Source organism: Vipera berus (genome assembly GCF_964194415.1).
Source record: "Vipera berus genome assembly, chromosome: 6".
Lineage (NCBI taxonomy): Eukaryota > Metazoa > Chordata > Lepidosauria > Squamata > Viperidae > Vipera > Vipera berus.
In genome coordinates, this window is record NC_138208.1 from 20,142,453 (window position 1) to 20,157,673 (window position 15,221).

Genomic DNA, 15,221 nt, shown 5'->3' on the forward strand with positions numbered 1-15,221 from the left:
AGAGAAGCCACTAGAGCTGTTGCAAGTAATGGGGTTAGAAATAATTCTAACCATGTTCCTTGTGCATTCCAGTCTTGGTCTTCTTTTCAATCTGTTTAATTTGGAAAGAGATAATGCAGAGGGGGTCAGGATTCTGCCCTGATCAGAGGATAACTCTCTGAAAATTGAACCATGTGAGATCAAACTCTAAATCTCAACCTATAAAAGCAGTTCAGCTGTAGAATCTGTTCAGCAGTAGACGAGGTGATGAAACCTTTTCCTGGATATGCTCAAGCAGAGGCTGGACAGTTAATTGTCAGTAACGCTTTGAGTTTCTGTATTGAGGATAGAGGATTGCACAGAAGGAGCTAAATTCTATGATGCTGAAGACTATGGTATTTCTAAGACAGAAAGTGTTTTTTTTTTAAATACACAAGTTTCATAGCATTGACTCTATAGTGGCCTGAAGGACTATGTTTTCAAACCCAAGTTGTTGTTTTTTTTGTTGTTATTCTCATGGGAAAAAGTTGAAATTTGTGAGGTATATTGTTTCCTATACCGCTAAAGGAGGAAAGGAAAAAAACGGCCCAGTTTGGTCAGATTTAGAATTAGGTTTGTGATTTTACAAGTACTGTGGATGTCTTAAGACAGACATGTCAAACACAAGGCCCGGGGGCCAGATCCGGCCCGCGAAGTGGTTTCATGTGGTCCGCGAAGCCATCCTGGAAACACTTCCTTGGCCCTGGCCCAGAGACCCTCCTTCTGCCAGAGACCCTCAGATCTGTCCCACTCCTGCCCAGGCCCCCATAAGCGAATGATGCGAATGATGTAGAGCTGGCCACGCCCACCTAGTAGGCCATATGCACTGTAGCCACGCCCACCCAGTAGGCCACGCCTACCCAGCCCCCTAAAGGCAACCGCAATGCTGATGCGGCCCTCAATGAAATTGAGTTTGACACCCCTGTCTTAAGATCTTGCTAGTCTTGTAGAAATTTTTTTTTGTCTTTTCAAAAGCCTTCAAATTTCTCAAGCTAAAAAGAAAAAAGGTCTGAAATATTCAGCCTCATAAAATCTGGGGGTCTCTATGGGCTGCAGAAGTGGTATTGGGTATGGAGGGGGGCGGTTCTATGATGGCAGTAGCTTGACTTTTTGTGTCTTAATTCTATTGGGAGTTTTGCAGAGCCTACTTTCTGCCCCCTTTTCTGGTGCAAGAACAAAGTGTCTTTGTGTTTACAGACCTCACTCTTCCCCTCCCCTTGGCTCCAGCCAAAGAAGAATGACTAATCCCCACCTGTCAGCGGCTATCCCAGATACTATGACAAACACATTTCCAAAGTGTTATTCCATCTGCTGCTCTTTTAGGTTATTGAGTTCCAAATAGAAATTACCTGTTTTTCTGGTGTTTGGATGCATTGCCTCAGAGTATCCACAATATTAGCTAATGGAAATCAGACTCCAGAATTCTAGTTGGAAAGGATTCTCTGAAGTCTTTTTTGCTTAGCTTGTTATGGAGTACCCACTTTAGACTAGTATGTCTCTTCTACCTTTCCACTAACATATGGAAAGAAAAATACATGAGATAGGGTCTTTGTTCTTGATTGATCTTGAGAAAGGCTTAGCAGGCCTAACTAGTACTTGACTGGGAGTCTGACAGAAAAATCTGTCTGTCTGTCTGTCTTTCTATATATCTATCCATCCATCCATCCATCCACCCATCCATCCATCCATCCGTGGCAGTTAAGGAACAACAAATTATATTCCTCTGAAAAATACAATAGCAAACTACTCCCATGCATATTGCAGCAATAAATTACATAGAATTGCTAATGGAATCACAAAAGTCAAGCTGACCTGAAAGGAAACATACCTTTTACCCATTAATAAGTACTACCGGTACTTGTACGAATTGAAAGATGGACTAGGTTTCGGAATTTGTGGATTTGTTTAATCAGTGAGGAGGGAAAAGGATGGAGAAAAGAGACTGAGAGAACAGCCCAAAGTCCTCTCCATTGACAATGCATTGAACTATGAAATTTGAATGCCAGATTCCAGATCTACTTAGAAAACCTGTGGATTCTTGTATCTTTGGTTTCCTTTAATTAACAGCAGTAAGAATCCTAGTTAATGCTAAGAATATTGCAAAAACTCCATTGTGCTTTTATTGGATTCTTTATAGCAGCCTGCAGACAGTATGGCTACCATTACCCCATCTGCAGCTTAGGCAAAACAAACATTTACACTCTTGGTAGGTAGGGGAACTTGAATGGGGAAAAACAAGTGATTTAAATTAAAAATGTCAAATTGGGCTGATTCCTTCCCATTACAAAACCGGCTGACTTCAGTGACAGGATTTTTTTCACAGGCATAGGCTCCAATCAGTAAAAAAAATATCTCTACCTCCCACTCCCCAACAGTAAGAGGATTTCATACCATCTCAGGGCTCTGATGTGTTATGGGATAGGTATGTTGAAAGGAGAAAAATGTGGTGACTTCTTAATATTTGAAGAGGTTTCATTTTTATTTTTATTTTTAATCCCATTTATATCCTGCCCTTCTCCGAAGACTCAGGGCGGCTTACAATCTAAAGCACAAATCAATGTGCTTAGCAATAGCCTTCATTCTTTGTATATTTACTTATTTATTAATCCCATTTATATCCCGCCCTTCTCCGAAGACTCAGAGCGGCTTACAATCTAAAGCATATGCCTGCTTATTAGGGCTTTCGCCCCCCCCCCCAAGCGGCATTATTACAAAGTCAGCTTATTGCCCCCAACAATCTGGGTCCTCATTTTACTTACCTCGGAAGGATGGAAGGCTAAGTCAACCTTGAGCCTGGTGGGACTCGAACCTGCAGTAATTGCAGGCAGCTGGTGTTACTTAAGGAGGCATTAGCCCACTGCTCCACCCAGGCTCTTGAATTCCTAGCAGCTAAAAATCTTGAATCCTTCATTCTAAATATTTGTTTTATGTACTGATTATATATACCAACTCTATGTTTTTGCACTATGTCTCAATATGGTGAAGCAGCTTTTCTCAGCTTGTACATTGGAGCAGATATTGGCAGACTTTGCACATTGTTTACCAATGAATGGGCTGCTTGTTTAGGCATTTATTCTCATTTCATATAGTGGTAAAACTAACTAGGAAGTGATCATTTGTAATTGCCAGATCCAGATGCCTGTGTAATTTTTTTCTAAACATGCCAAAACCGTGAGCATGCCCGACCCAGTAAGTTCTAATTTATACTCCTCTATTATTCGGAGTAACCAACTAGGATTTCAAGGGTAGACGTCATACTATGGTAGTAGACCAATGCAAACATTATTTAAACTGTATTAACCAACTTTTAATTTATTTTTCAGAAAGAAGAGGATCTGGGAATTTTTAAAAAAATATTTGCACTAACAAAGGAATAGCTACTTTTCATTAAATAAAACAAAATCAAATAATTCATGTGCCGGGTTGTATTCTTATTTTTGGGAACTACATTTGGCTTAGATTGCTGGGGGACTTGTGATTGCAGTAACCATGTGGCATATTACAGTCATGACCTAACAGGAGCATTTCTGCATGAGCACTAAAGATGGATGATAAACAACAGAGCATTATTGCTTGGAGGAGTGGGGGGTGTACATGAGGTCTCTTATTTGCATGCAAAACCTTGATGTTCATGCTCATGTCTTCTACTGCAAAGATCAAATCATGGCCAAGTTCAATATTATTACTAGAGTATATGTTTAAACCCAATAAATAAATGTTTACTCTGGATTTTAGCCATATAGACCCTATTTTTTTTAACAAAAAATCAGTTTCATCTCCCAGTAAGACTTTAAGGCTATGCTAGCATAATTTTCTTCTCAGTGATACAGAAGTATGTTGTCATTTAATTCCAAGACTTTGTTCAATCATAGGGAATTTCCTTGATTCTCATCCAAGTATTAATCAGGAGAAACCCAGTTTAGCTTTTTTTTTTAAGAATTGGCCAAGGCAGTCTCAGTGCTGCCAGCTGCTGCAACATAAACCATAAAAACTATAAAACTCTTGACTATATTTCAGGCAAGTTAAATCAGTCCAGTTCTTTCCTTAATGGTAAAAAAAAAACATGGCCAACTTAATTGCTTGTAAATATATGGTATCTTAATTGATTATTGTTTTTACTGGTGTTCCTGTAAGCTTTATCCCAAAGGTGTAATCATATTAAATATAACACTTATCTACAATCAAAAACCAGCTATCATTTCTACCTTAAACATATTAAGGAAGATAATCAGAAGGAAGAAAGAAAAAGACAACAATCTTACATAAATTAATGGAATATTAGAGAGTGAAAAGGAAAATAAAATTGTAATGATAACTCAGAACAACAATAGTTATGTAATGGAACTTGGTAACCCTTCTAAGATTTCTAAGACAGTTAGAGTGGGATCTGTATAAGAGCATCTCTTTGGGGGTGGTAAAAAAAATGTGGCTGTGACTGTGTGGTTAAACTCCCATCTTTTTGTTACCCAATCACCACCTTGACTTCTTTCATTCTTCCTGAAGACACCCCTGGATCTGTACAAGTGCACAGAAATATAAATAGTGAGAACAGAGAGCATGGTTTTACCAAAAGAAGGGGGAAATATATGGTTGCTCAACGAATTAAAAATAAGGAATGGGACTATTCTGAATAATATCAGTAATATAATAATATAATGTCAGTAAAATACCTTGGCGTTGCTTAGCATGCTATATTTTCATTCTTTACCTATTCATAGTTTTATTTCCATCATGTAATTTAGGTTAGTAAGATTGTGTATACAGTTCGTTCATACATGAATAAAAATCTAGACTGTTCACAATTTTCTGCCTCGCCTTTAATAGGTTATTATTATTATTATTATTAATTCCATTTATATCCCGCCCTTCTCCGAAGACTCAGGGCGGCTTACAAGCTTAGCATATTAATATTAATGTCCCATTAATATTTGGGAATTATTAAGATCAGATTATTAAGATCAGTATGGTATTTTATGCTATCTGTGTGCAAAGAGTGAGGAGTTTACAATCTGAGAAAACAACAGAAAGGGGAGGGAAGTCCAAGTAGGGGCAACTAATAATTAAATGAGCTGTTGTTTTCATTTGCACGTGCTTTGATTTACAGATAAATTTAGTACTCAATCCAAGGGACTAGAGGATGGTGCCAAAATCTAGTGGAAATAGTAAGGATTGAAAATGGATTTGAATCGTGTGTGATTATTGTACATGGAACCTGTATAAATTTTGAATTTCTAAGTTCGTACTTTAAATATGGATACTTATAAGCAAAATGTCATTGCTGGATTCGTAAAGTAGAGACAGGTTGACACCCATAGACTGTGGTCTCATTTTGTATCCAAACTTGCACCAACAAAATGTGATGTGTTAATGTCACTGTTTGCCCAAGTAAATTTTATTGGAGCAGAGAAGAATATATATTTATTTTTGTGCAAGTGTCAGGCTTGGAGGTTGTTTCTTTGGCAGAAACTCTCTACCACCACGCATTTGCTTTTTAAATTAAAATGCCTTTTAGAACCTAGGTAAGTGGGCTGTTCCATACCAATAATAATGAATGGTTGAAAGCTGAAACTCTTTATTCATTGTTTTTTTAAAAAAAAATTAGCCTGTTTTTCACTATTTAACAGACATTCTAAAGCGGAGATTTGCTTTACAGTTAGAATTATCAGGTGTGTCGGATGTATTTATTTTATTGGGCTTATTGCTGTTTCAATCTCTCAAGTTTTGCTTTTCTAGTTTAATTTTTAATTCTGTTAGTAAATAATGCTATCTAAAAAGGTAAAGAGTAACACTACATAAAGATTAAAGATACCTGCAGGAGACGGATCAATGGCAGCTTTGTGCTATTGCAGTGCACGTCCCACTCCTTCATCATGGGTGTCATGACAACCTTTGTACCTATCAAAGGGGCAAACTTGCATCATGACAGTATACCATTTTCATCATTTTGACAAAAGTTTTAAAATCTTTGGACAACTGGTAAATAAGAAACTACTCTCCATTTTAGTCAGGTTTAAGAATAGAACCATAAAAATTAATGAGGCAATTTAGTTATGCCTATCATATCCCCGTAGAATTAAATAAATTTACTCTGTGCTATATTAGATTTGACTTCAACCCAATTGATGGGATTTTGAATACAAGTGAATTAAGGTACAAGATGAGTTTCTATAGATTACATTCATTTACCTAAATATGTTTTGCAAAGGATTGCTATGCTTTAGTGCTGAATGATAATCTCGGAGATGATCCTGAAATCTATTACTTAGATTACATAGGATTAATATTTTCAGAGAGCAATGAAAATGTGTGTGTCATTAACAATCACAAAAAGGTGTTTTGTGGCAGACTTTCTGGAAATCATAGAATGTATTTCTTTATAATGCTTTTCGATTGTATTTTTATAAAAGCTACTGATTTTTATAAGATGCCATTTTACTGATTTTCATAAGATGCCATTTCATGGATGTGTGATCAATACCATATATAGACAATGAACAGTCTCGCTTTGCAATTCCAAAAATTATTAGGGATAGTGTTAATAACTGTAGTTTATTTTCAGGACACCGAAAATGAAGTCAGTTAAGGAGTATTGTTAAATTCAAAACAGGTTCCACCAAATAGATATCTGGCCTCCAAATTATACGATTGTGCATACTTTGGCAGTATTTGTTTTTTTCTTTAGAAAATTTGAAAGAAACTATTTGCCAAATTGTAACTGGCAACATTCAGATGCAGAATGTTCATATAGTAGCATATTGTAGACTTTGGGGACAAATTAAATTTCATTCTCCTGATTCCATTTTTATTATTTCCACGCTAAGCAATAATTCTGTAGGGTCTCAAAACTGCCTTTATCATGACAGGATTTTGATTAAACTCTGCAATATTCCTTTCATTATAATTTAGGGTATTGACTATGAGGAAATATTTTCAACTGTATCTTTGAAGTCCATAATATTTCATCTTTCCCTATTGAATGGAAGCAATTTAATGGTCTATAACACATTCTGAATTCAATTACTTTTGAATTTAAAATGTCCTGTTTTGTTAGCTGCTCCAATCGTTTGGAGAGCATTTCAAGCTTATAACAGTTCAGTTCTGAGCTTAAAACACTTCCAAAATGATCAAAGCAGCCCATACTGAATACAAAATAATGTTCTCAAAGTAGGGAGCTGCTGTCTCAAAATACTTTGAATCTGAAAGTATTTCCTACCCTTAGTTGCAATTATTCATACACATTGGAGAAACAAAATTCTTTTAAGTATATCTATGAGATAGGAATTGAATATGCCCCCTGTAGATGGTGTTATTCATTATTCATATATTTGGAGATGAATCCCTATTACAGAAATGGTCCTATATTGAGATGTGCTTTAGAAAATTAAATATTTATTTAAAATATTTATATCAACACCTATATTAAACACAACAGCCCTCCCTGGGTGGGTCACAACAATAAAGAATAAAAACTTTACTAAGTAAAAAAAGTATTTTTAAAAATGGCACTAGAAGATCTTCATTGAACTGCTATTGATAATCATAGTTACGGGATTTTTTGTTGAGATGACTTACTTCATTGTCTTTCCCCCCTTTTACCAGAAATTTAACCAAAGCTTACAATTTCAAGAGAATTCTGATTAGGCTAGAGCAGGGGTCAGCAACCTGAAACAGTGAAAGAGCCACTCGGAACCGGTTCCCTCACAAAAGGAAAAACTGGGAGCCGCAAAAAATGTGTGCGCATGCGCATACATGCGCGCATGCGCAGAACAGGATTTGACTGAACAGTGGAGCCAAGGCGAGATATGCACCTACCCTGCATATTTGAATTGATTGGTTGAACTTTTTTAGTCCCACTTTTTTTTTGGACTGCACATGGCAGAGGGCTGGGAGCCGCAGGAGATGGCTGAAAAAGCCGCATGCGGCTCCAGAGCCATGGGTTGCAGACCTGTGGGCTAGAGGGTTCAGAGCTTAAATCATCTGTTTTGTCCTATAACTATCTCCTTGCAATAAAAAAAATATGAGTTATGTTGAACCTACAAAACTGCAATTTTTGCACTTTTTAAGTATACTGTTATGAAGCCAAAGTTTCTCAAGAGCTCAGCAGAAAATATAACACATTCACAGCTGATCTTTTTCAAGTTTCGGTGATGTGAGAAAAAAACAACTCTAATTCACTTTTAGATTGCTTCTCTTAAAAGGAAATGAAAAAACAGAATTTTTAAAAGGATAGCTGCTCTTTTCAATGTTCAATATGAAGAGATGAACTTGAGGACCTTATGCAAAATACTTTTTTCATAGGATGAACCCCCAATTATTATACTGTGGCACTATCCTGTTGATTTGCTGTCCAAATTTGATTGATTAGTATGAAAAACTATCTCCAAAACCATTTTTCCAAATATAATTTTTCATTCCCACTTCCGATGTCGCTGTATATTGAGTATATAGATTTTTCTGCATTGACCTCATGTCTTTGGGAGGCATTTTTTAACTCTTAAGAAAACAGGGTAGTTTAATATGCTGAATATACCATAGACGAAAACCGATATACAGTAGCTTATAAAAATATTTATTTTGCAGAGCTCCTTTTGTATGTTAAATGCACAGCAGTGACTTTTCTCTCTGTTATACAGAGGAGCCCATATACTGTTACACACCACACAACTTCACCCGGGATCAAGCCTTGTATGCCAGAGGATACTGTTGGACAGAGCTAAGAGATGCATTGCCAGGTGTAAATGCCAGCCACTGGCCTTCCTTGTTTGAGCATAAATTTCTTCCATATGCCTTGCTGGCTTTTGCTGGCATTATGTACATTCCAGCCCTTGGGTGGGAATTCTTGGCTTCCACCAGACTGACTTCCGAACTTAACTTTTTGCTCCAGGAGATAGATAACTGCTATCATCGAGCAGCTGAAGGCCGTGCACCAAAAATTGAAAAACAAATCCAGTCAAAAGGTCCAGGGATAACAGAACGTGAAAGAAGAGAAATCATTGAGAATGCAGAGAAGGAAAAAAGCCCTGAGCAAAACCTGTTTGAGAAATATCTGGAGCGCAGAGGCCGTAGCAATTTCCTAGCCAAGCTTTATTTGGCAAGGCACCTTTTCATCATCTTTTTAAGCATCATCCCTATCACATACTTGTCCACCTATTATGCTACACAGAAACAAAATGAATTTACATGTGCTCTAGGAGAGCCTCCAGACAAAACAAGCAATTCCAAATTGCACATACGGGTGAATTGCAAGCTGCCCTCTGTTCAGCTGCAACGCATAATAGCTGGAGTGGACATTGTCCTCCTTTGTTTCATGAACTTGATCATCCTCATCAATTTAATCCACCTTTTCATATTCCGCAAGTCCAATTTCATATTTGACAAGCTGAACAAGGTTGGCATAAAGACCAAGAAACAGTGGCAGAAATCTCAGTTCTGTGATATTAATATCCTGGCCATGTTTTGCAATGAAAATCGCGATCACATCAAGTCTCTAAACCGCTTGGATTTCATTACCAACGAAAGCGATCTGATGTATGACAATGTTGTGCGTCAGTTGCTGGCGGCTCTAGCCCAGTCTAATCATGATGTTACCCCAACTGTACGTGATTCTGGAATACAAACAATAGACCCCAGCATTAACCCTACAGACCTTGACCATAATGAGCCACTGATTATCAAGCGTCCTCGGAAGAAAATGAAGTGGATCACGAGTAGCAATCCCCTTCCTCAGCCATTCAAGGAGCAGTTAACTACCATGAAGGTTGAGAACAGCAAACCTGAGAAGCCAAAGCCGGTGCGTCGGAAGACAGCAGCCGATAGTCTGATTGCACCTTTGCTGGAGACCAACTCAAAACATACCCAACCATCCTCCATTCACAAAACTGAATCTAGTACTCTTCCCAGCGCAGGTAATGGAAAGAAGCATACGCGTCACTTTTCCTTAGATGTTCAACCATATGTATTGAGTAATAAGAAACCCAAGCAAGAAATTCCATCCAATACATCTATGGCAACATCCAAAAGCCAAGAGAGTGGATTCTTAAACCAAGAAGACAAAGCCATAGTTTGTGTCACTTCTTCTCTCAAAGGTATGGAGATATATTTAGCTACTTTTTCCAATCACAGTTGCAGCTAACAAAATTGCTCATTGTTTTGGAATGTTTGAAATGTGGTCAAAAGTGATTCGGATTCCTTAATCCATCCTGTTGATATCTTGCATGATAGCTGTAGCCTCTGCAAACTGAAATATTGATCACATAGTATGGCAGCCACACGATAAATGGGATGTTTGTTAACCTGAAATTTATCATCAAGAATCATGCTTTTAAGCTTAGAATGTATGAGCCATTTGTGAGCCTTTAACTTAAATATACTTTTATAAGTATATTTCTAGCATTGGTGTGGTTCAAGAAAAATATCTTGTGACCCTTAATCGGTGACTCAGTTCTGATTTCATTTTTTTCTCATAAAATCTTTTTCATGAAATCTAAACTTCTTTGGAGCAGTTTCCTGCAATTTAAAATACCTGAATCTTAGAGTTGGAACAAAATCACAATAAATGTCAACTATCAGTATCTCTCAAATATTGGAGAGATAATGGAATAGAATAGAATAGAATAGAATAGAATAGAATAGAATAGAATAGAATAGAATAGAATAGAATAGAATAGAATAGAATAGAATAGAATAGAATAGAATAGAATAGAATAGAAATAAAATGATGTTCTGAATTAGCAAATATTTTCATGGGCTTGTAATATTTATCACACTTTCAATACCTTGCTCTTCCTTCTCCAGATGCCTTGAAGAATTCTGCATATTTATTTTCTGTGAAATATCTTGGTCATTACTTTGATAATGGAATAGTATCACCCAAAGAACTTTCTAGAATTTCTTGTCTTCTTTTCTGCCCTAATCCTAACCTTTTCTGCTATCTATTCAGCACCTATTCCCACATTGACTTCTTAATTAAATATTTATTTATATCCTTCCATCATTTATTTAGAAGTGCTCAGATCAAGACAGCCTTGATTAACACACAACCAGAATTACAGAGATTTTTTTCTTGCCATGGAGAAAAATTTGAAAATGTCTTTGTTTTGCTTCCCTGTTTTGTCAATTGTTGGCTGGATTTCCATGGTTTTTCCTTTCCCAAAATGCAATAAAAAGTAGCCAATGCTAAAAAACACAGAAGGAAGATGAGGCAGAGTTTATTTGTCCTCCTAATCCAAAAAAGTTAAAGATCAGTGAGCATTAACACACAAAGATATGAAGGAAGCTTTCTAAGAGAGAGGATGGTAGCAACCAGTGAGCATTAAAGAGAACTAACTCTTTCAAGAGATTATCTGTCATGTAGCCAGTGAGCCATGTGGAAAGATATAACATCCTACAAGTCAACCAGCCATGACACAATCTATCATCAATGAAAAGGCTGTGGTCTTTTAGAATGAAACTGCATTCACAAAAAATGAATCTCTGAAATTTTCCAGAATTTATCCCATTTCTATAAGAAGGGAACAAACTCATTCATGAAGGCCAGTAAAGATGTGGTAGGACTTCTTTGAGGGACAAGGTGGACAAGGTGATTGTTAAGTATGTCTTTATATTTATACTTTGTATTTGACTTTTGCCCTGTGAACCGCCCTGAGTCCTCAGGGAGAAGGGCGGTATATAAATATTATTAAATTAAATTAAATTAAATATTAAATAGGCAGGGAATTCTCTAATTGTAACGAAACTGCAATTTCAGCATATGTACTAGTAAATAGTAATCCCCCAGCAGATCTAGAGAGAATATCTTTTCTGAAGGTGGTATTTGAGGTGTGCATGTGTGTGGAAGTGATTCTTCATTGATGTTTATAGAAATTTCTTCTCAATTCAATACCAGCTTTGAAGGAATGATTTTCCTTAGAGTTCCTAATGAAGATCATGAAAAAAGCTCTCCAGAATTGGTCCAAGGCTCATCTTTGTCCTTCATCTTCCCCCCCCCCCCCATATTCAGCCTTCAGATCCTTCTGAGTGGCTCTGAAGCAGGAAACATAGCTATTTAACAGCACGGATTTCCAATTTCAAGATATGCTGTATCTTCAAGACCATCACCCCTTCTAATGATAATGAATTACATAGATTAATTAGGGCTGGGCTGCAGGAAAACATGTTTTCTTTTGTCTAAATTTTCTTCCAGTTAAGGTCACTAGTTGGCTACGGTCTTTATTTTACTAGGAGAAAAATGTCTCTCTATTCACTTTTTCCATAGCAGTAATGATTTTAGACCCTTTAATCCTATACTTCTTCAATCACCATTTCTCCAAGCAAAAAAATCCCAAACGTCCTAATTTTTTTTCTCATTTTGAAGGTGTTGAGACCTATTATAATGTTGGTTTTTCTTTTTTCTGGGTTAATTATTTTCTTGTCCAAACCCAGAGACCTAAATGTACACAGTATTCCAAGTGCAAATGTACCATGTATATGTATAATGGATTACAGTACTGTAATTTTTATTTTTCTGATTATTTCTAACCTGACCTTTGTCTTTTTCAAAGCTATTGCATATTGAAACATCATCTTTATAGATACAGTATGTCCATTATGACCCCAAGTTCATTTTCAAGTTAGATGACATCAGTGCATAATTAAGTGTGCATCACTTAAGTGCATAATCTTACTCTTGCATCAATTGATCATACTTGCCATTCAATTCTCTGTTTGTCATGCCTATTTACAGACCTCCTTCTGCAGGTCTTCAAAATTATTTTTGATTTTTATATTTCCTAAGTAGTACTTTATGCAAAATAGGCTAACGTGGTGGAAGATAAACCAAGAGCAGGTGATTCTGAGCAGAAATATCTGTTGTGACAATAACCAATAACTGCCTGACTTCAAGGACACGAACCTGAAAGCAAAGAGTCCGTTAAGAAGCAAACATATTTAAACTGTCTGTGGTATAAAAGTGGAACTTAAGCCGCTCTCATGCTAACTGAGGGCAATTAACACATCAATATGGCTTCATTGTGGCTTGCAATAAAGATACTTATTTAGTCATGTCGTGCATCTTAAAATTCAAATATTCAATTGTTAACAGGATCGCCTCCACTTATGAGCATTTTTATATTCTCAAAAACATGAAAGGTTTGGAGAGACCTTCATGTTTTTTTTTCCATAAGTGTGTTAGGTTTTTCCCCCTTTGGTTACCTTTTTTTAATCAATTTCTATTGAATACGTTCTAAACTGACTGTCCTATAGCTTCCAAGATTTACCCTTTGGACCCTTTTAAAAATTATTGTTCAAGTTTGAGCCTGATTTGAGGACAAATTACATATTTTTCTAGAAGGTCAGAAATTTCAATTTTGAATTAAGATATTTTGGGGTTAATTTTGACCCCTCTCTAATCGGGATTGTATAAAACTTACATAATAAGTACAGAATCACATTTAAAGCTCTGTATAGTGAGGCCTTGAGTAAAAAATATAATAAGTAGTTTAAAAACAAATATGGTATGCATTTTAAATGCATATTACAACCTTTAGTCCTAAAACGTATACTGGGCTGAGAGAGAATGCCCGTCCCAAAGTCATCCAATGAGTTTCGATGACTGAGGATAGAGTAAAACCTGAATGCTATTCCTAGTTCAAAACTTACACTACTATACTACAGTGGCTCTCTTCTAAAATAAGCCTCTTTTGAAACAGAACCTGGAGGGAAGAAAGGCATCCACATTCAGGCCCTTCTTTGTCCTCCAACCTCACTAGATGCCTTTGGCTCCGTTGCTCTCATCCAATTTAGCAAGATGAGAGGGAACATGATAGCAGTGTTCCAATATCTCAGGAGCTGCCACAAGAAAGAGGGAGTCAAGCTATTCTCCAAAACACCTGAAGCCAGGACAAGAAACAATGGATGGATACTAGTCAAGGAGAGAAGCAACTTAGAACTAAGGAGAAACTTCCTGACAATTAGAACAATTAATCAGTGGAACAAACTGCCTCCAGAAGTGGCAAATGCTCCAACACTGGAAGTTTTTAAGAAGAGACTGGATAGCCATTTGTCTGAAATGGTGTAGGATTTCCTGCCTGACCAGGGGGTTGGACTAGATGAGCCCCAAGGTCCCTTCCAACTTATTATTATTATTATTATTATTATTATTATTATTATTATTATTATTATTATTATTATTATTATTATTATTATTATTGTTGAAATAAAATGAAGAGACCCCCACATAGTCTTTTTTTTCAATTGGAAAAAAGATGTCAATTCATTAACTAAATAAGTGTTTTGCTTCTCTTTCAGATTCTTCCCTACCTGGAAAAGAGTCCCTTTATTCCCATGATACCTGCAGGACTGTGCCTGCAACAGGGGTTTTCCTCACCTGTACCCATAACCATATAGCATCAAAAGTCTCTCTGCCCCAGACTAATGAGGTAGAATCAGGGCCTGTCCTGAATTGCAACCCTGTGCATCCACTTCTGCACATCAATACGCTGTATGAAGATAACGAAGAAGAGGGCTCAAACCTTATAGATGATTCTTTAGACAACAGAATTCACTCTCCATCAGAAAGCGGAGACATCATTTCTATGCCTTCCAGAAAACAAATCATGTTGGCAACTTTTGATGAACCCTTGGCAATAGTGAATTAGGCAGAATATTGGCACACAATCCAGAACTGCTGTTAATCAAAGCTTGAACCTGATGTTCCACCCACAGCAGTACGAACCTTATTTTCCCACATACTGCATGAGCATGGAAATACAGACCACAGGTTACTCCAGATCGGTTATTCAGGGTAGTGTCTTGGCTAATGTCAATAGCTTGCAAAATATGTCAATAATAATAAGCCAAACAAATTATTCTATGCTTGGAAACACATGCAATAAAGCACAAGAAATATTAGCTGTAGCTTCAAGAATTCACTTTGGATTACTACAACTATCCAAAATATTTGAAGTGCTTAAATGCATGTCACACCATGTTTCTCAAAGCACATACAGCCTTGAAATTCCAGCTCACCATATAAAGTAGCAACAGATGTAAATGTGTAGGATATTTATTTTTCCCTTTTAAAAACAATGCAGGTGTAAGATTGTGCTTTGTCTCTAAGATTTTTTTAAAATAATAATAATTATTTTTTAAATAATGAAATTGTGTTTCACGGGTATCCATGGCTCCCTCCAATCCCTGACATTAGCATAAAGAAATCAGGAGCTAGA

At 36.7% G+C, this 15,221-nt stretch overlaps 1 protein-coding gene across 2 annotated transcripts in view; it reads left to right on the plus strand.

The window, feature by feature from the left end:
• Window positions 1-14,651, plus strand: part of PANX2 (pannexin 2) — a gene marked incomplete at its 3' end in the record, with an annotated part of 29,042 nt that extends 14,391 nt beyond the window's left edge. Inside the window, exons 4-5 of one of the 2 annotated variants that reach the window (XM_081330270.1) lie at window positions 8,652-10,103; window positions 14,302-14,651. In XM_081330270.1, the coding sequence (XP_081186396.1) occupies window positions 8,652-10,103; window positions 14,302-14,651 (1,802 nt within the window). Of the gene's footprint in view, window positions 1-3,341; window positions 3,429-8,651; window positions 10,104-14,301 lie in introns of those variants that run through there. The other variant, XR_014026777.1, reaches the window with a different exon arrangement.
• Between the last annotated feature and the right edge of the window lie 570 nt (window positions 14,652-15,221).